Below are 19637 nucleotides of genomic sequence, written 5' to 3'. Positions count from 1 at the left end.
GCTTTTTTTTTACGTGTCCACTGCAGACAATAGTGTTGCCATCTGCAGCCTTTGCAGTCAACGCATAAGTCGCGGTAAGCCCAACACTCACCTAGGGACGACCGCCTTAAGATGGCACCTGGCCTCCCATCACCAGTGGGAGCAACGCCATCAGAACCCACAAAGCCACACTCCAGGCTCTCACCGTCCAGGCTCTTCTCCTTCTCCTTCCCCTCTATGCTCACAATTGTCCTCCACTCCACCTTCCATCATGCCTTCCTCGCGTTTTTCTGCCAAAAGTCAGGCTTCCGTGGCCCAAATGTGCGATCGTAAAAAAACGATGACGCCGGATAACCCTCTTGCCCAATGGTTGACCGCTGGCTTGTCGGAACTGATAGCCCGCCAACTACTGCCATATATACTACTAATACTATATGTACTCTCAAAGTACCTGAGCTATATTGCCTCTCATATGCAATTAATACTTGTTACTACTAATACTATATGTACTCTCAAAGTACCTGAGCTATATTGCCTCTCATACCTTTCTATTAGTTGCCAGTACAACTTGTGTATTATATGTGTATCCTCAAAGTACCTGAGCTACACTATCTCTTGTATGCAATTAATACGTGTTACTACAAATACAATTTACTACGTGCTTGGCAGAAGTATAAAATACTTATAGGCCTTGTCCTAATTGTTGAACATGTTCGCTCTAACTTTTCTATGCTAGGGGTTGATGCTATTTCATAGTATCTCCCCTAGTGGCCTAAATACATCTCTACATGCTATGGTTGATATGATGTAGAGAACCCGCAAACTCCTGTTGCTAGGAGTGACACCTGGGGTCCCTTACTGATAATCACCTGCATGTAGTGGTGTATTGGGATATTGACCTTGAACTAATTTTAAACACTAAGACTTGGTCACATGTTGTAATGCGTCCATGCTTAGTATCTCAACGCCTTTCTTTATGTGACACAGAGATGATGTATATATCCCCCAAACTCCTGTTGCGAGGAGTCACGCCTGGGGCCTTATACAGTACCTGCCGCCGAGAATGTGTTTTTAGCACGACGGCATCGCGCTGATTCTCGGCGACAGGGTGCCGACATCTCGCACTTGCTTGAATAGTGACAGCACATTCCAGCAAGCGCGTCATAGAAGCGACGGGAGATCCGACTTGGATTCCCGCCAATTCTACACGTGTGCGGCGTGTTATGAATCCTGAGGGGGAAGTCCTTGCCGGATTTTAAATAAAAATCCGGCATGGGTTCCCCCCTCAGGAGCATACCGGGCCCTTAGGTCTGTAAAAAAACGGCGTAGGGGGTCCCCCTACAATCCATACCAGACCCTTATCCAAAGCACGCTACCCGGCCGGCCAGGAAAGGAGTGGGGGACGAGCAAGCGCCCCCCCCTCCTGAGCCGTACCAGGCTGCATGCCCTCAACATGGGGGGGATGGGTGCTCTGGGGCAAGGGGGCGCACTGCGGGGCCCCCCCACCCCAGAGCACCCTGTCCCCATGTTGATGAGGACAGGGCCCCTTCCCGACAACCCTGGCCGTTGGTTGTCGGGTATGCGTGCGGGAGGCTTATCGGAATCTGGGAGCCCCCTTTAATAAGGGGGCCCCCAGATACCGGCCCCCCACCCAAAGTGAATGGATATGAGGTACATAGTACCCCTACCCATTCACCTGGAGGAAAAATGTTAAAGTCAATAAACACAACACAAGGGTTTTTAAAATAATTTATTAGTCTGCTCCGGAGGCACCCCCTGTCTTATTTAGCTCTTTTTACCAGGGGGGGCTTCTTCTTTGACGTCTTCGGGGGGGGGGCACTCTTCTTCGCCGCCGTCTGGTTCTCTTCCACCGCCGGGGGGGTCCCTTTTATAAAAGCGCCCACCCCCCGGCGGGTTTCCTCCGACGTCTTCGGCGGGGGGTGGTGTGCTTCTCAGGGGGGCTTCTTCCGCTATCCGGGGGGGTCTTCTCCGATATCCGGGGGGGTCTTCTCCACTCTCCGGGGTCTTCTTCTATGTTCGCCGCTCTCCGCTGTTGACTCGGCGCACCCCGGTTCTTCCTCCCGCTGTCCGGTGCCTTCTCCTTCAGGGCTGAGCGTCTTCTTCTTCTTCCGTGCTGTGACGTCTTCTTCTTCTTCTGGGCTGTGACGTCTTTTTCTTCTTCTCTTCTCCCGATGTTGACACGTCGCCTCTTCTCGCTGCAATGACGGGTGCGCGGCTTGCATCGGACTTATATAGGCCTCACAGTCCCATCATGCTCTGGTACCTACCCATGTGATACCTACCCAGACCCACGTGGGTAGGTATCACATGGGTAGGTACAAGAGCATGATGGCACTGTGAGGCCTATATAAGTCCGATGCAAGCCGCGCACCTGTCATTGCAGCGAGAAGAGGCGACGTGTCAACATCCACAGAAGAAGAAGAAGACGTCACAGCATGGAAGAAGACGTTCAGCGCTGAAGGAGAAGGCACCGGACAGCGAGAGGAAGAACCGTGGTGCGCCGAGTCAAGAGCGGAGAGCGGCGAACATAGAAGAAGACCCCCAGAGAGTGGAGAAGACCCCCCGGATAGCAGAGAAGACCCCCCCGGATAGCGGAAGAAGCCCCCCCCCCTGAGAAGCACACCACCCCCCGCCGAAGACGTCGGAGGAAACCCGCCGGGGGGTGGGCGCTTTTATAAAAGCGACCCCCCCCCGGCAGTGGAAGAGAACCAGACGGTGGCGAAGAAGAGCGCCCCCCCCGAAGAAGTCAAAGAAGAAGCCCCCCCTGGTAAAAAGAGCTAAAGAAGACAGGGGGTGCCTCCGGAGCAGACTAATAAATTATTTTAAAAACCCTTGTGTTGTGTTTTTTGACTTTAACATTTTTCCTCCAGGTGAATGGGTAGGGGTACGATGTACCCCATATCCATTCACTTAGGGTGGGGGGGCGGTATCTTGGGCCCCCTTATTAAAGGGGGCTCCCAGATTCCGATAAGCCTCCCGCCTGCATACCCCGACAACCAACGGCCAGGGTTGTCGGGAAGGGGCCCTGTCCTCATCAACATGGGGACAGGGTGCTCTGGGGTGGGGGGGCCCCGCAGTGCGCCCCCCTCCCCCAGAGCACCCAACCCCCCCATGTTGAGGGCATGCAGCCTGGTACGGCTCAGGAGGGGGGGCGCTCGCTCATCCCCACTCCTTTCCTGGCCGGCCGGGTAGCGTGCTTTGGATAAGGGTCTGGTATGGATTGTAGGGGGACCCCTACGCTGTTTTTTCGGCGTAGGGGGGCTCTCCTTACAACCCATAACAGACCTAAGGGCCCGGTATGCTCCTGAGGGGGGAACCCATGCCGGATTTTTATTTAAAATCCGGCGGGGACTTCCCCCTCAGGATTCATAACAGACGCCGCACACGTGTAGAATTGGCGGGAATCCAAGTCGGATCTCCCGTCGCTTCTATGACGGCTTTGTCTCCATCGCGGCAAGCCAGCTCGGCGCTGGCTCCCGCGATGGGACTCGTAGGTGGTCAATCTCGCCGAGAAAGGGAGCGAGATTGACACAATATCGCGTGCACCTACTGTACTGAGTTGTCGCATAGAGAATCGCATTGAATTCCTTGCTAACCGCAGTTGTGGTTCACTCCGTTCATGAGTGCTGTTACAATGCCTAATGTACCACCAGCTACAGAATACAAGGTTGCTTGCTGTCAGGTGAACGCCTGTGGCCGTGGGATAATTTTTGGGGCATGTAATGGGCGGTGCTTACTTCTGTATCCGGTGAATGCCTAATGTACCACCAGCCACAGAATACAAGGTTGTTTGCTGTCAGGTGAATGCATGTGGGCTATTTTTGGGGCCTGTAATGGCCGACACTTACTTCTGTATCTGGTGAATAGCTTAATGTACCTCCAGCCACAGAATACAAAGTTGTTTGCTGTCAGGTGAACACCTGTCGGCTATGTTTTGGGGCCTTTAATGCCCGACACTTACTTATGTATCCGGTTTTTCACTTAATACTTCTGGTAGGTCAGTGTCCATGTTGTGGGACTATTTGTGCACAGCTAGTAAGTATTTTGTGGCTACAAATATGACCTGAAGGTTTTTAATATTCACCTGCCATTAAAGTCAATGGGGCCCACCACAAACTTGCGGTTCGCGGACATTTGCGAATGTTCGCGGTTAGCGTTCGCGAACCGTCCCTTTGGATGTTCGTCCATCACTAGTCACTGGTCATTATCAGATAATGAGATGCTAAAAACACATGCAAGCTCAAGTATTGGTATACTATCCACCACTATATTAGCATATAGTAAATAGGTACTAGGCTGCTTAGTTGTGAAACAGTAGGTTTATTATCACAAGATAAAATGCATGGCAATGCAAAAAAAATCAATGAACAGATAAATGAGTGAATTCAATAAACTGGCTATAATATGGCAATTAATCTGGATCACTGTGGTGCTAAGAAAAAATAACCTAGTATAAGCAGCACTGGTACAGAGAAGTGTAAACAATGAACAGCATAAACAGTAAGGGAAAGTCTTGCAGTGCCCCTCTGTTACAGAACTGCTAAACACTGTGGTACAATAGAATAGCCACCATGGCTTACCAGTCTGGGAACCCAGCAAACCTTGTCCTGGACACTCCTCTGTCTATATTCCATAGGTACTTGACAGTTCAGGGATGCTACGTATGCAGATAGTTCAGTAATAAATAGCACATACCATGAGAAGGACTGTAGGCAAAGCAGGCTTGCTGATATTTATGGTTCACCACTGTAAATGTCAGCAAGGCAGAAAACACTGGTGCATAGGTGGAGCAAGTCAGAGCAGGCCAAGTTGTAACAGAGCGTCTGATAACAAAGGAGATTCAAATCAGGCAGAAGTGTAGTCTAGACCAGGGGTCTCCAAACTTTTCAAACAAAGGGCCAGTTTATTTTCCTTCAGACTTTAGAGGGGCCGGATTGTGACCAACAGGGGCAAAAAATGTGATGGGCCCATCATCAGGGAGAATAAATATGGCCACCGGGTTGGTGGCCAATAGGAGGAGTAGTGCCCCTATTAGTAGGAGGAATAGTATCCCATCATTGGTAAAGAAATAATGTCAAGCAGACTGAGTCGCACACAGTCCTTCACAGAGCAAGCAGGGTCAAACAAGACCACACAAGGTAGCATCCGCTATCACAAGCACTAATGGTGTGTACAACAGATGCTTTAAAGGAGAAGTATAGTCAAAGCTATTTTGGCTATACTTCTCCTGTGACATCAACTGTTGGCTGATGTCACAGAGCCGATACAAGCTTGGGAAAGATCCCTGGACCGGAAGCTGGCTCAGCCTCTAAAATCTAACACACTGACTCTTCTTCAATTCACTGTGAATCAAGGATACAGTGTTGACACCCTCTCAGGGGGTGGGGCCATACTATCCTGCATTCATAGCTTGATCTTAATCTTCAGGGTTTAATCACTCTGACATCGTTGAACCCCAACACTGAGGAATCTGGGGGCAATACAGAATTACTTGGGATGGGTAGCTCTGGACTGAAGTTGAGTATTGCAGTCTGGACTGATTTTTGGATTTCGAATGTGCCTGGGGACCTATTTTATTTAAAAAAGTTGTTTAGAGATGGGCTTTGAGATAGAACAGCCCTATCATGCTCACAAAATAGTTTTTACTCTTACTATGCAGACATTATACCATTTTATTGCTGGAAGTTAAGGTTTTATTAGAGCTTTCTTTTTTCTCTTTACATTCAAAGAAATGGAGTAATAAATTAATGGAATCAGCAGAGAGATGGGCAGTAAAATGCTATTTAAACCACAGCGAAGTTAAAGACAGAAACGATGATGGTAAGACATGGTGAGATTTAATTGACAGTGTTGTCTACACAATGTACTCAGCTAGATCAGTTCGATAGCAATCACATTCATGTAAAAGCTTTGATTCAGGAAATAATGATTTCATCTTTCAGCAGCAGTCTGTGGATGGCAGCGAGCCTCTGTTTTATATTGTAATTGCTTGATACTTTTATAGTATTAAAAAAAAAGAAAAAAAAAAGGAAAAACATGTATATCTCTCTATCGATCTACTGTATCTATCTATCTATCTACAAAAAAGTCCAATCTGCAGCTCCTCGATCACATTCTCAAAGACCAGAAATTAGCAACACCTAAATAACTCTAATTGAAGGCATAATTTGGTCTAACATTACAGCTAATATTACGGAGATACATGACAGTGTTCTTGGTTACTTCATATTGATGCCTGTAAGGCCCCGTACTCACGACCAAACATGTCTGCTGAAACTGGTCCGCGGACCAGTTTCAGCGGACATGTTCGTTCGTGTGTAGGCAGTAACGTACAGGATTCCAGCAAACAATCGTCCGCCAGACCGTTTTCCAACGAACAACTGTTTCCTGGTCTTGCTTTAAAACAGTCTGCTGGAATCGTGTCCGTCAGACATGTTCGGTCGTCTGTACACAAAAGCAGCGTACAAAAACCCCGCGCATGCTCAGTCCAAATGAGGAGACGGGAGCGCTCGTTCAGGTAAAACTCGCGTTTGTTTGGGATATGGCACATTCGTCATTAGAAACCTTTTATTCTAGCAAGAGAACAATGTCTTAAAAAGGCGCACTAAACCACATTTTCTTGCCTCGTTTTATTAATTCTTCTCTTGCTAGAATAACCCCGTTCTCTTGCTGATGCAATTTCAATAGAGTTGTCCCATACTGAAATGTCACATTTCTTGCTTGTGATGTAATCCTTTAATAATGTTTTCTATGCCAGACGTGTGTTTTGGTTGGTGGTCCTCCATAATTTATAGTAGTCATTTTTGTAAAGGAATGTGCATTTTTTTTTTTTTTTTTTTTTTTGTTTCTAGTTATGTCACCATTTAAAATATTTTTTTTTTACATGTTTTTTTTTTTTTTTTTTTTTGTGTTTCATTAGAGAATATTAAACCATGTTGGCACACCAAATGTTCCCCCCCCCCAAGGAGTGTGTCCTTTGTAAATTACCCATTGTATATTTATTAAAGGTTTGCTGCCTAATAATCCCCACAGTATAACAAACAATAGACATGTTTTCAAATGAAAGCAAAAAGCCTTTTATTCAGGCAAATGTCATCACAAAAAATAAACAGAACGGCAGCACTAGAATAGATAGCAAACTATATGCAAACTTGCATTTCCAACATGGTGAAGGATAAACTTCCAAGCCTCAGGAGCCAAACACAAAAATATGAAGCAGCAGCACACAAACAAAGGAACCCAAACTGTGGTAGTACAAACACTATCTCCTTTATGTGAAAGGAAATGGAAGGCAGAAAATCAACGTTTCCTCCTCTTTCCAGCCTTCCCTCCAGGCAGCCTTCCAGCGGATCTAACACGGGGTCTTGCAGGTGGGGTCGATGTGGCAGCAGGAGGATGGTGTTCCGCAAGCCGGGCCGGGTCACATAGCCCAGTCTCTGGGGTCAGCAGGCCCCTCTGCATCCACCAAAGGACCTGGTTCATCAGGGCCTTTGCCAGTCTTCTCTGGTCCTCCTCCCCTTCATTTAAATCGTGGGCCAATGAGGCACTGAAGGCCTCTGTGGGGTTGAGGGGGGCCCTCATGATGGCGCTTGCCTCCTGTATCATGCGGAGGCTTGCCTCCTCCACAGGCCTCAACTGCCTCCTTCGGCCTGATGGCCTCACCTGGGGGGGAGAAGACTGGCTGGTGGTGGTTCTCCTGGCCGGGGGGACCTGCTGCAGGCCACTGGGCCCAGCCTCCTCCTGGCTGCCACTGACCCCGGCCTCCTCCTGGCTGCCACTGACCCCGGCCTCCTCCTGGCTGCCACTGACCCCGGCCTCCTCCTGGCTGACAGACACCTGAGGATCTGCCACCTCCTGGCTGATCTCTTCTTCCTGTGTGGAAAAAAAAGGACATTTTTTACAATTTCGCTAAATAAAACCACACTCATTTTCATGTTTTTCGTTTAGTATTTTCTGTTCATTATTACTTGAATACACTCTACTTCTGACCCCTGCAGTTGTCATCTCTGACACCTATTTGTCTGAACACCTTTTTTTTTGCTTTTTCCCAGCTTGGCTTTTTTTTTACAATATCAAATCATTAATCCACAAAGAATTATTTACGCCAGAAATATAGAGGAAACTACTATACCTCCTCATCGAAGGGTGGCAGATCTGCATCTCTGTCAGCCAGGCCCTCTTCCTCCGACTCTGCAGGGCTGTGGTCATCTGGGGAAGGTCCGCTGGAAGGTAGCATGGAGGAAAGGTTGGAAGAAAGACTCGACATCGTTTTCCTGCCTTCCATTTCGTCCCGCAAAAAAGCCATCTGTTTATAATACCACAGTTTGGGTTCCTTTGCTTGTCTTGCTGCTGCTCCCGATTTTTTGCTTTTATTAGCTTTGTATGCTCTCCTGTATGTGCTTCTGAGGTTGGCAAGTTTATCCTTCACCATGTTGGCAGTGCATCCTGGCACCCAAGTTTGCATATAGTTTGCTAGCTCTTCTAGTGCTGCCGCTCGTACATCTTTATTGCAATATAATGCGTGTTTTGAATTCCACAGGATGGGCGTCTCCTGATATTTTTGGAGTAAGGCCTCTATAGCTTCCTTGGTTTGTAGTTGGTCCATTGAATTGTTTGAAAAATTATATTTATTTTTGAGTCTAGATTCCAAAAACATAAACCACAGAAAAATAAATATTCAAAAGGATCAGCGTTGACCTTGATCTAATATGTGTCTTCAAATTTATTACCTATATCTAATTACAAACACAGTCTCTCTTGTTTAAACAATGATTGGCAGCTCGGCCGCATTGCTTGTACCAAACATTGATTTGCTAGATGCAGAGCCATTGTTAACATTGCAGTAAATATTTTTAATATAGAAAAATAAACAATGCTTACAAATGACAGTATTCATCTAGGCACTCTTTCATGTGTAAATTTCATGCCCCTGACAATGGATGACATAAAAGACACTTCCTAATGACCTCTGTACAACCAACACTTGAACAATACTTTGCCTGATCTGAATACACCATTCAAAAACTTGTCAATGAGGTACAGCATTGTTCACATCTCTATTTTGTGAGGTGTCCAAAAGCATTTGGATACCAAAATAACATTGTGGTACCCCATAGACAGAATAGCTTAAAAAGGGTGCAACCAACAGCCCAAACCCCCATCCCATGTGTCTACATTTTCTAGGCCTCTGCTGATCCCATTTTTAATTTCCTTACCTTCCTGTCTCTCGCTCCTCGTTTCTCACGCTCGCCTAATTACCGCGTAAGATGCGTAATCACGGCGTGCACCTTTTAAACACTCCGCGTATTTATTAAACCCCGCCCTCGTCACCTTTGCTAGGCCCCTAATCAATGAGTTTAGGAAATATGGCGTTAACTGTGTATGTTCTGGATGCGCTCGAAGATTCTCCGCGTAACCGACGTAAACACGTTGTTTGCATTCTCTACACTCCGCGTATGTATTAAACGCCGCCCTCTTCTCCGCCCATGGCGTAAGAATTCATCTTTTCCACGCCCATAATCTCTGTGGGAAAGGAAAGATGGCGATGTCACACGAGCGGGCACGATGCTCTCATGCCACAAGTGAAGGGACAGAGGCAGGGACGTCCCGATCAAGGCCAAGAAGATACAAAGCCACTAATATGCGGTTCCAGGAAATGGTGGAGTTAGTTTACATCATGCGAAAGAAGGACTATGATGGTGAATTAGGGCCATACAAGACCCCTAACCGCCGAAAGGCACATATTATGGACAAGGTGGCGAGGAGAATGCAGAGGATGTTTGGGATCACCAGGTCCAAGGAACAGCTGAGGAAACGATGGTCAGACTTAAAATTGAGGGAGCCACATCAGATGAAGAAAATACTTAAAATTCTGCGTAAAAGTAAGTAAATATATATTGGGGTTGGGGGGGGGTGGGTGATTGTCTGCAATAATGTGTTGCCATGTATATTTCACCATCTGCCTCCTTGGCCTGCTTGTAATTTTAAAGACATGTTGTCATTTTTTTTTTATGACATAAATACCTACATATTTACAAATAGTGTTCTTAGTAAACCACGTAACATCACATAGTTTCTCAGAAAGGCTCGGTTATTCCAGGAACAACACACCTGGACATGGCTCACTGGCCAAAAACTTTGTTTGTAAACATTGTGTAAAAGCTAGTTCTAGAAAATAAAATTATGAGAATGGGAAAGGCAAACAGGATTCATTCTAAAAACAGTGGTAATAAAGCAGATGTTTTCACATCTGCAATGCAGAGCACCTGTGTCTCCCCAAACCAAAAAAGGGTTTTGGTAGGGTCTCCCAGAAATACTGTTTAGGGGGGACATCCATGTGTGTCACTTTGCTAAAAAGGGGCAGGATCAGAGCTTGCCATATAGAAGTAATTGCAAAATGTAGGTTTGGTGAAAGATAAAAGTAACTAAATGAAAGCATCTTCTAAGCAATGTGTGCGATTTATGCTCTCCAATATCTGTGTGCTGATGAGTCTACATTTTTTTTGGTTTATTTCAGGGGAAAGAAGTCGCCAGCATTTGGAGGAGGCAGAGAGGGCCAGACAAGGCCAAAATCTGCCATCTCAACATGTGGAGGAGGAGGAGGATGTGGAAGGAGAAGAGGATGTGGAAGGAGAGGAGGAAGGAAGAAAGGAGGAAGGAAGAGAGGAGGAAGAAGTAATTTTGGACTTAGAATTTATAGCAGATGAAGGGCAAGTGGCGGAAGAACAATTTGGCGAATTGAAAGAAGGTGGATTGATGGATGAAGGAGGAGTCCAAGATGATGGGGAAGTGGTGGAAGAAGGAGGAGTGATAGAAGATGATGGGGAGGTGGTGGAAGAAGGAGGAGTGATAGAAGATGTCGAAGAGGTGGAAAGGAGAAGCCCATCAGGTCAGTGTCACCCTAGCTTGATTAAAAAAAACATATGTAGATAGGCCTCATCGAAAAATAATGTTGTAAATGACAATTTAATTTTTTTTTTTAGGGGAGGAGGATGGTGTGCCAATATTTTCACGTGCAAGTGCTGCTATAATTATTCAGCAGGTAATGGAGTGCAGCACTGAAATGCACAATATGCGTGAAAGGATGGTTGTCATGGAAGAGAATTTAACAAATGTCCTTTTGGAATGCTGCACGGAAATGGACAATATGCGGCAAAGAATGATGGTCATCGAATCTAATTTTAAAAATATTATTGACATGATGGGCCGTGTCAAAGACTGAAACACCCCCCGCCCATCCCCCGCCCCCACAAACATTTTTACTGTTTTAATAATGAATACGCCAAAATTTGAAGATACACACACAGTGTGCCAACATGTGCTATCTGCCATCACAGAATATCTAGTGTCTGTGCTTTGTGGGTCCAACCCCCTCCTCCATCCTCAAGTAGTTGAGAGGAAGGGTTTGCTCCCACAGAACACAGACATTGATCACCCATGATGTCAGATAGCACATGTGGCCATTTGTCTGTTGAACCAATGACATTTGGCGAGTTTGCACTGAATGTGTGTATCTTCAAATTTTGGCGTGTTCCAGTGTGAAAGCACACCATGACTGACTGCTGTTGTGAGTTTTTATATTTTTTGATTTGGATTATGTTACTTTTTGACCATGTTGAACATTTTGGGATACTATAAAGTTTAGACCATAAAGAATAAACAACGCCAAAAAATTTAAAAGATATATATATAGAATTATAAATCTCTCTAATCACTGAATTTAGTGAAGTCGAGATTTGACTCCAAAATCTCAAAAAAAAAAATTCTTATTGAAAAACACACCAAAAAAAAAAAAATGGTTAAAAAAATATTGGTTTTTGTGCATAAAAAATATGCCGAAAAAATATAAAAATAAGGCGGTAAACACCCCACCAAAAATAGTCTATATATATATATATATATATATATATATGTAAACAATAAATCTAACTATATTTGATAAACAAAAATGTGAACTTGTTAAAAAATGTATAATCTGCATAATATGTTTGGTTGAATTACCTGAAAAAAAAAAAAAAAAAAAAAAATTTGTAGACTCCTAAGTACAAAAGCAGGGAGTAATGAAAAAAATATAAAATAATTTTTGGGGTCATGAACAAGCAAAAATTAAAATACTTGACCTCAAAATTTACAAATGGAGTTGCTTCTTATTTCTAGACTCAATACCCTGTTTGTAGATGAGTGAATACTGTGCAAAATGTGGTTAGTTACTAAAAGTGGAGAAATCAATTATGCATTAAAATGGCAGAAGTTAGTTAGAGAACCAGGAAGACAGATAAAAAGAGAAAAAGCATTAATGACAAACAACTGTATAAAGTCCAATGGTCTAATTATTTATTATTGGAGAGAATATTCCTTTCTTTGGGGGCCGAATTAGAAAGAAATATGATCTGGCATAGCAATGGCCCCCCGACCCATGAAGTACTCAACATATTTGTCGCGTACCTCACGAGCTGATTGGGGGGCCAAGCCAGCGCGACCAGTGTCCAGCCCGGGAAGGGGATCTGAGGGTAGTCTTGCCTCAGAACCGATGTCGGGTAGGTACGTCTGGGAGTGCCTGCGTAAAAAGTTGTGCAAAATGCAGCAGGCAAATACAACGGTGTCCAATTTATATTCCGCCAGATGTATCGATGTCCTGAACAGGCGGAACCGGTTGGTGAGTATCCCAAAGGCATTCTCGACTACCCTCCGAGCCCTGGCCAACCGAAAATTAAACACACTCCTCTCTGAGGTGAGGGTCCTCTGGGGAAAAGGCCGCATGAGGTGAGGACCAAGCCCGAAAGCCTCGTCCGCTAGGAACACAAACGGAAGTCCTTCCACATTATCTTCATCTGGTGGCAATGCCAGACCACCAGCTTGGAGACGATCATAGAAATCAGTCCGTGCGAACACTCCCCCATCAGACATCCGGCCGTTCTTCCCCACGTCCACATATAGAAACTCATACTGTGCCGACACCACCGCCATCAACACAATACTATGATAACCCTTGTAATTATAATAGTAGGACCCCGAGCGGGGTGGGGGCACAATGCGGACGTGTTTCCCATCTATTGCTCCACCGCAGTTTGGAAAATCCCACCGCTGGGCAAATTGGGAAGCCACAGACTGCCATTCCTGTGGTGTGGAGGGTAGCTGTGGGGACAAAAATGTGCATGGAGAATTTGGGAAATGAAATATATAGGGCCACTTCATTAAGAGACTCCACAGCCCTCTGATGGGGACAATAAAAGTTTGAAGGGGGGGGGGGGACACAAAAACCAAAAAGTCCTGTTTTAAAAAATGGCAAGGTGGGTTTGTCCCTAGGATAGCATGCTGGACAGGTTAATATTGGGTAAGGGACAAATATGCAGGTAGGTCAAGAATAAAACATGTAAAGCTTATATCAACATGCATAGGGAGAAAAGGGAACGTTAGTTAAACACACAGCATATCTGGGAAATTAAAAATAAAGTTAGTTGGCCACATTATTACAGCCAGGAAACTTACCTTAATATACTCCTCATGCATAACTTTGATGATGGCAGCACACGTGTCCGGTATGATGACCCCAAGCGCCTGCGGAGAGATGCCTGTTGAGAACTTGAGGTCCTGCAGGCTCCTCCCAGTCGCCAGGTACCGCAACGTGGCAATAAGCCTCTGCTCGGCCGTGATGGCTTGGCGCATCACAGTGTCCTGCCTCGTGATATAGGGGGACAGAAGTTCCAGCAGACTGTTGAATACGGGGTCCGTCATGCGGAGAAAATTCCTAAAGTCATTAGGATTATTCTCCTGGAGTTCCCTAAGCAGAGGCATATGTGAGAACTGGTCACGCTGGCGCAACCAATTCTTGGTCCAGAAACGCCTCCGCCCCCTGTTTCTGGCCAAAGTACTGGACAAATGAACATATCCAGCAGCCATCCCATAAACAGCACCAACTCGCGAAAATTGACGCTGCTGCTCCATCATGGCTTCAAACCGGCCGGCTGGTCAGTCAAGAACACACTGAAACAGAAAGCACTCGCAAATCCAGCACTACCTGCGACAAACGCGTGACAAACAGATACGAGCGCACAGGATGCAACTGCTAAAGCAGAAACAACCTGCTAGCCTATAGCCGAATGACAACTACGTTACCGCAAGCACACGCACTGAACCCGTGAATACACGCTGTCAAAGCCTGGAGACCGAGAAGCGCGAATCAGCTCTAACCAAACCTTCACTAACACGAGCAAACCCGTAACTAGCAAAAGAGGAACAGAGGGCGGCGCCATTAAGTTTGGTCTTCCCCTTTATAGTGACGTTGTACGTAGTTTACGTGCACGCGTTCCGGTACGACGGTAATTTGGTCCGCTGGTGTGTACACGCCAGCGGAACCAAACACAAATCAGCCTTGTACGCCGGAAACTGTCGGGCAGACAGTTTCCAGCGCACAGATCCGGTCGTGAGTACAAGGCCTTAGGCCTCATACAGACGACCGAACATGTCTGCTGAAACTGGTCCGCTGACCAGTTTCAGCAGACATGTTCGGTCGTGTGTACGGCCGACTGGACAGGTTTCCAGCGGACATTTGTCCAGCCAACCGTTTTGCAGCAGACAAATGTTTCTTAGCATGCTAAGAAACATGTCCGCTGGAATCCTGTCCGTCGGACATGTTCGGTCGTCTGTACAGACTCACCGTACATGTCCGAGCGGCCGCCATCCCTCGCATGTGTCAAATCACTTCGACGCATGCGTGGAAGCATTGACCTTCCAGCGTCGCGCACGTCGCCGCGTCATCGTCGCGGCGACGTCACGGACACGTCACCGCGCTGTCTGTCCGCGTGGATTTCTGTCTGATGGTGTGTACAACCATCAGACAGAAATCTCCGAGGGGACATGTCCGCTGAAAACGGTCCGGCGGACCATTTTCAGCGGACAGTCCCCTCGTCTGTACGAGGCCTAAAAGAAAAAATATATACATTTCATTTTTTTAAAAATTACAAAAAGAGATGTAAATCATAATCTTTGTTCAGGGAAAATTGTGAAACCCACCACACTTTTCTCTGTTCCAATCTTATCTCCCTATTTGCCCCTATTCTCAGTCATGGCATATGATCAGTTACTATGTGTCTTAAGCCCTGTACACACGATCGGTTTGTCTGATGAAAACGGACCGTTTTCATTAGACAAACCAATCGTGTGTGGACCCCATCGGTTTGTTTTCCATTGGTGAAAAAAAATAGAACATGTTTTAAAATCTTCCTATGGATAAAAAAACGATAGAAAAAAACGATCGTCTGTGTGGAACTCCATCAGTCAAAAATCCACGCATGCTCAGAATCAAGTCTGAACTTAATTTTTCTCAGCACGTCGTAGTGTTTTACGTCACCGTGTTGGACACGGTCGGATTTTTGAGTGATGGTGTGTAGGCAAGACTGAAGAATAAGTCCGCTTCATCGGATATCCGACGAAAAAATCCATTGGATTAGATTCCATCAGATATCTGATCGTGTGTACAGGGCATTAAAGATTCAAGAACTTAGCAACTGGTAACTGTGGCAAACAAATATAGGATTTTTGTTGGGATAGCCTAATCTTATTTTCTGAGTGATCTCTCCCATGTAATATAACCCACATGGACTATGGTCGAGGTGCTGTAGATTGGACTTTTTTGTTTTTTATATATTGGAGTTTGGGTGATCTCCCTTGCCTGCTTTGCACCTGAAAGATTATGTTACATGTCGGGTGTGTGCTTTGCTCTTGACCTGTCTTTGAAAAAAATATAAGAAAATTAATAATTATATATATCTATAGATGTATAGTTATATAGAGATATATATCTCTATATATCTAAAAATATATCTAGCTATCTATAGATAGATATATACAGTGCCCTGAAAAAAAGTTAATTTATTTTATTGTGATTTTATGTGATAGACCAACACAAAGTGGCACATAATTGTGAAGTGGAAGGAAAATTAAAAATGGTTTTCATCAGTGGTGGCTTGTCTATTAGGGGCACATGAGCGCCGCCCCCCACCATCCATGCATCCGGCCTCCTGATCTACATACAGGGCGCCGGACCATGCATTTTACTGGGGGGGGGGGGGGGTTTGAAGCACGTGATTAGAGCCAGGGGCTCTAATAGGCTTTTAAAAGGCTCTAAGTTGTGTGAAAATAGCGAATAAATATTCGCTATTCTCACACTGATCCTCCTCCTGGCCAACCAGGAATCGGATCTTGAGACCAGTCACCCGGTTGGCTGAAAGGACAGGCGATCCTATTGGATGCCTAGGAGGAAGAGGGAGGAGCCGCACAGTGGGAGCTACCAATACCCTGCTGTAATGGAAAGAGGACACAGAAGCCGCTGCCCACCACCCACTACCTAGATGGGCTAAGTGTCAGACCAACCATCAGACAGTGGCAGGGCAGAGTGCCGCCAGCAGCCCACGGGGGGTGGTTGTTTGCCGCCCCCCCCCCCCCCAAAAAAAACAGCGGCCACTGGTTTTCATAATTTTTTACAAATAAATATCTGAAAGTGTGCATTTGTATTCAGCCCCCCCCTAGTTAATACTTTGTAGAACCATTTTTCACTGCAATTAAAGCTGCAAGTGACACTGGGAGAATCCAGCACAGGTTCCCCCATCGCATGTCACCCGTAGGCACTTCAAACTGCCCTATGCGAATTGCTGCGGGTGTCAGTAGAAACTTAATGACACCCCCAGATCAGTTCACATATCACAGTGCGAACTGGCAATTAGGACAGGAATCGGATCGCAGAAGTGTGAACACCCCTGCGATCTGATTCTGTTGCGGACCAAAAAAGGGATCCCGCACAACCTTTGACCGAATGCGATGCAAATTCAGCCATACAATATGTATGGCTGAATTTGCATCGCACAGACCTCGCATGTGATTTGCACAGCAGAGCGATGCGAACCACATGCAATGTCGGAGAGCGCACCAGTGTGAACCCAGCCTTAAAGAACTACAGTATTATACTAATTTGCAAATAAACATATTTTTCACAACCAAAGCTCTGTTTGGAAGTTGTGCTGACTCATTGCGATCTATATACAGACCTCCCCTTTTTTTTAAATGAATTATAATGGTTACCATTGTTTTTTCTCTAAGGAGTCCCATTTGGAGAGAATATACTATCTTCACCAGCCTGTGTAAAGTGGGACATGGCTATTAAACAGTGGTACAATGAGAAAGTATACCTGATCTGGGGAGTTGGACCTGTAGGCACAAATGTAACTGGTCATTATACCCAGGTATGTGTCATTCCTTCTGTGTTATGCCATGAAAAGTGTGTAATAAAGTGCAAGTCCAAGAAAACAACTAAACACATGTATATATATGTATTTATTGCTTAACCTGTGAAAGAATTAATCATTAGGATAGTCATTTTTGAGATACACATCATTTCTCAGATACGTTATGATATGACATTACTGCTCCTGCTCCTTCCTCAATGGACATGGGTAATGATGCTGATTCTCTGTTCAATGAACAAGCGGGAGGCAGAGAGGGGTGACATGCATTGCTGATACAAGAAGGTGATTTGTCTAATCATAAACAGTATGTGTCACCTGCCTGACTATTTAATGTGGAAAATGTGAGTAATGCCTTGTACACACGATCAGGCTTTTGCCCAGCCAAAAGCACATCGGAATTCCGACGGAATTCCATTGGAGTAAAATAGAACATGTTCTATATTTAAACTCTGATGGAATTCATCGCAATTTCTGATCATCTGTATGCAATTCTGACGCACAAAAAAACATGCATGCTCGGAATCACGCATGCTTGGAATCACTGAACTTAATTTTTCTCGACACGTCGTTGTGTTGTACTGTACATCACCGCGTTCTTGAAGGTCGGAATTTTGTGTGACCGTGTGTATGCAACACAAGTTTGAGCCAAAATTCCGTCGGAAAAAAAATCCACAGTTTTCTTGTCGGAATTTTCGATCGTGTGTACGCAGCATTACCCACCCACATTTTGCTCAAAGAAACTCAAACCTAACTGCAACAGAATACCTCTGCTCAGAGCCGCTGTTAGAAATCATGGGGCCCCGTACAGCCTACCTGATGGGCCCCCCCAACCCCACCCTTGGCCCAGCCTCAAAAAAGTGATATTTTAAGTGATATTTACGGTATCTTTGTCCGGGCCAATTACATTCCTTCTAATGAATGAGAGTGCTGCAGCTGACTTTAAGGATTCAATTTTCCTTAAGCCAGCACATCTATTATGCCTTTAAATCAGCTGAGACATGTACTCCAATACTTATTTAAATCTGTATGAGCTCATTCACACTAGCATTGCTCTCTGAAGAGTGATCTGCATGCGGATTGCTCTTCTGACAGAATTTGGCTGGTGGTGAACAGGCATTGTATCACCTCCTCACAACCTGTGTTAACCACTTAAAAACCCTGGCCCGGATTCAAGAAGCAATTGCGCCTGTGTAACCATAGGTTACACAGCGCAATTGCTTACTTCCCCCGGCGTTACGAATGCTCCTGATTCAGGAACATCGTAACGCCGACTGCAGCCTAAAATCTGCGTGGCATAAGGCTCTTATGCCACGCATATCTTAGGCTGCATTCTTGCGATGACCGCTAGGGGGCGCTTCCATTGTGCTCAGTGTATAGTATGCAAATTGCATACTAACACCGATTCACAATGTTGCGCGAGCCCTGCGTACGCAATTTACGTTGTTTCCGTACGGCGTGTTTAGCGTAAGGCTGCCCCTTCTAATAGCAGGGGCAGCCAATGCTAAAGTATACCCGTCGTTCCCGCGTTGCGACGTTCGAATTTATGTAATTTGCATAAGTGATTCGTGAATGGCGCTGGACGCCATTCACTTTGTAGCAAATGACGTCCTTGCGACGTCATTTGCCGCAATGCACGTCGGGAAAGTTTCCCGACGGAGCATGCGCTCCAAGCTCGGCGCGGGAGCGTGCCTAATTTAAATGATTCCCGCCCCCTACGGGATCATTTACATTAGGCGCCCTTACGCAGGGCACGTTTACACAGCGCACACGCAATTTACGGAGCTACTGCTCCGTGAATCGCGGGTAGCGCAGGAAATTTGCAGGGGCGCAGGGCAAAAACGCTGCCCTGCGCCTCCGTAACTAAGGGGCAAATCTACCTGAATCCGGGCCAATGACAGTAGTTGAAAAGTAAAATGCTCAGCAGGAAACATGGTGGGTGGTTACAGTAGTTGCTTTGCAAAAAGCATTGTGGTTGCAGCCTATGTACTTTCCCCAGCACTACCTTTCCAGCACAAGGGCTCTTTCACACAGTGCTGCTCCACTCAGCAAGGGATCAGTGAGTGGATTCTCTGCAGAATTGGAGCTAAATGGGACAGATGTGTTCTGATTTCCAGGTCTGTTCAGTTTGCATCTGCATACAATGCACAGCCGACAGGGGAGGACTTGTGATGTCTCTATGGGTGGCCAAATGGAACTTTGTACAATGTGGAAGGAAGATTGACCACACTCCCAGCATAAGAAAAAAATTTGCTTTTATGTCCACAAAGAAAAGCATCACAAACCCACAATACAGAGAGATAGCAGCATTTTTTTTTTTTTGTTCAAATCTATGTACCATCTGGATTCCATCCTATATAGAGCTTTCATACAGATCCACATGAAAAAATGTCAGGCAGA

General features: G+C 45.6%; 1 protein-coding gene across 3 annotated transcripts in view; it reads left to right on the top strand.

Annotated features, from left to right (window-relative positions):
* Nucleotides 1–19637, top strand: part of LOC120936199 (cysteine-rich secretory protein 2-like) — a 157524-nt gene that overhangs the window by 82289 nt on the left and 55598 nt on the right. For all 3 annotated transcript variants that reach the window (XM_040348376.1, XM_040348373.1, XM_040348374.1), the window contains 2 exons: nucleotides 5730–5820; nucleotides 17095–17237. In XM_040348376.1, coding sequence (XP_040204310.1) covers nucleotides 5730–5820; nucleotides 17095–17237 — 234 coding nt within the window. The remainder of the gene's footprint in view (nucleotides 1–5729; nucleotides 5821–17094; nucleotides 17238–19637) is intronic.

Source organism: Rana temporaria, chromosome 4 (assembly GCF_905171775.1).
Source record: "Rana temporaria chromosome 4, aRanTem1.1, whole genome shotgun sequence".
NCBI classification, from domain to species: Eukaryota; Metazoa; Chordata; class Amphibia; order Anura; family Ranidae; genus Rana; species Rana temporaria.
This window is presented reverse-complemented; position numbering and strand designations above follow the sequence as displayed.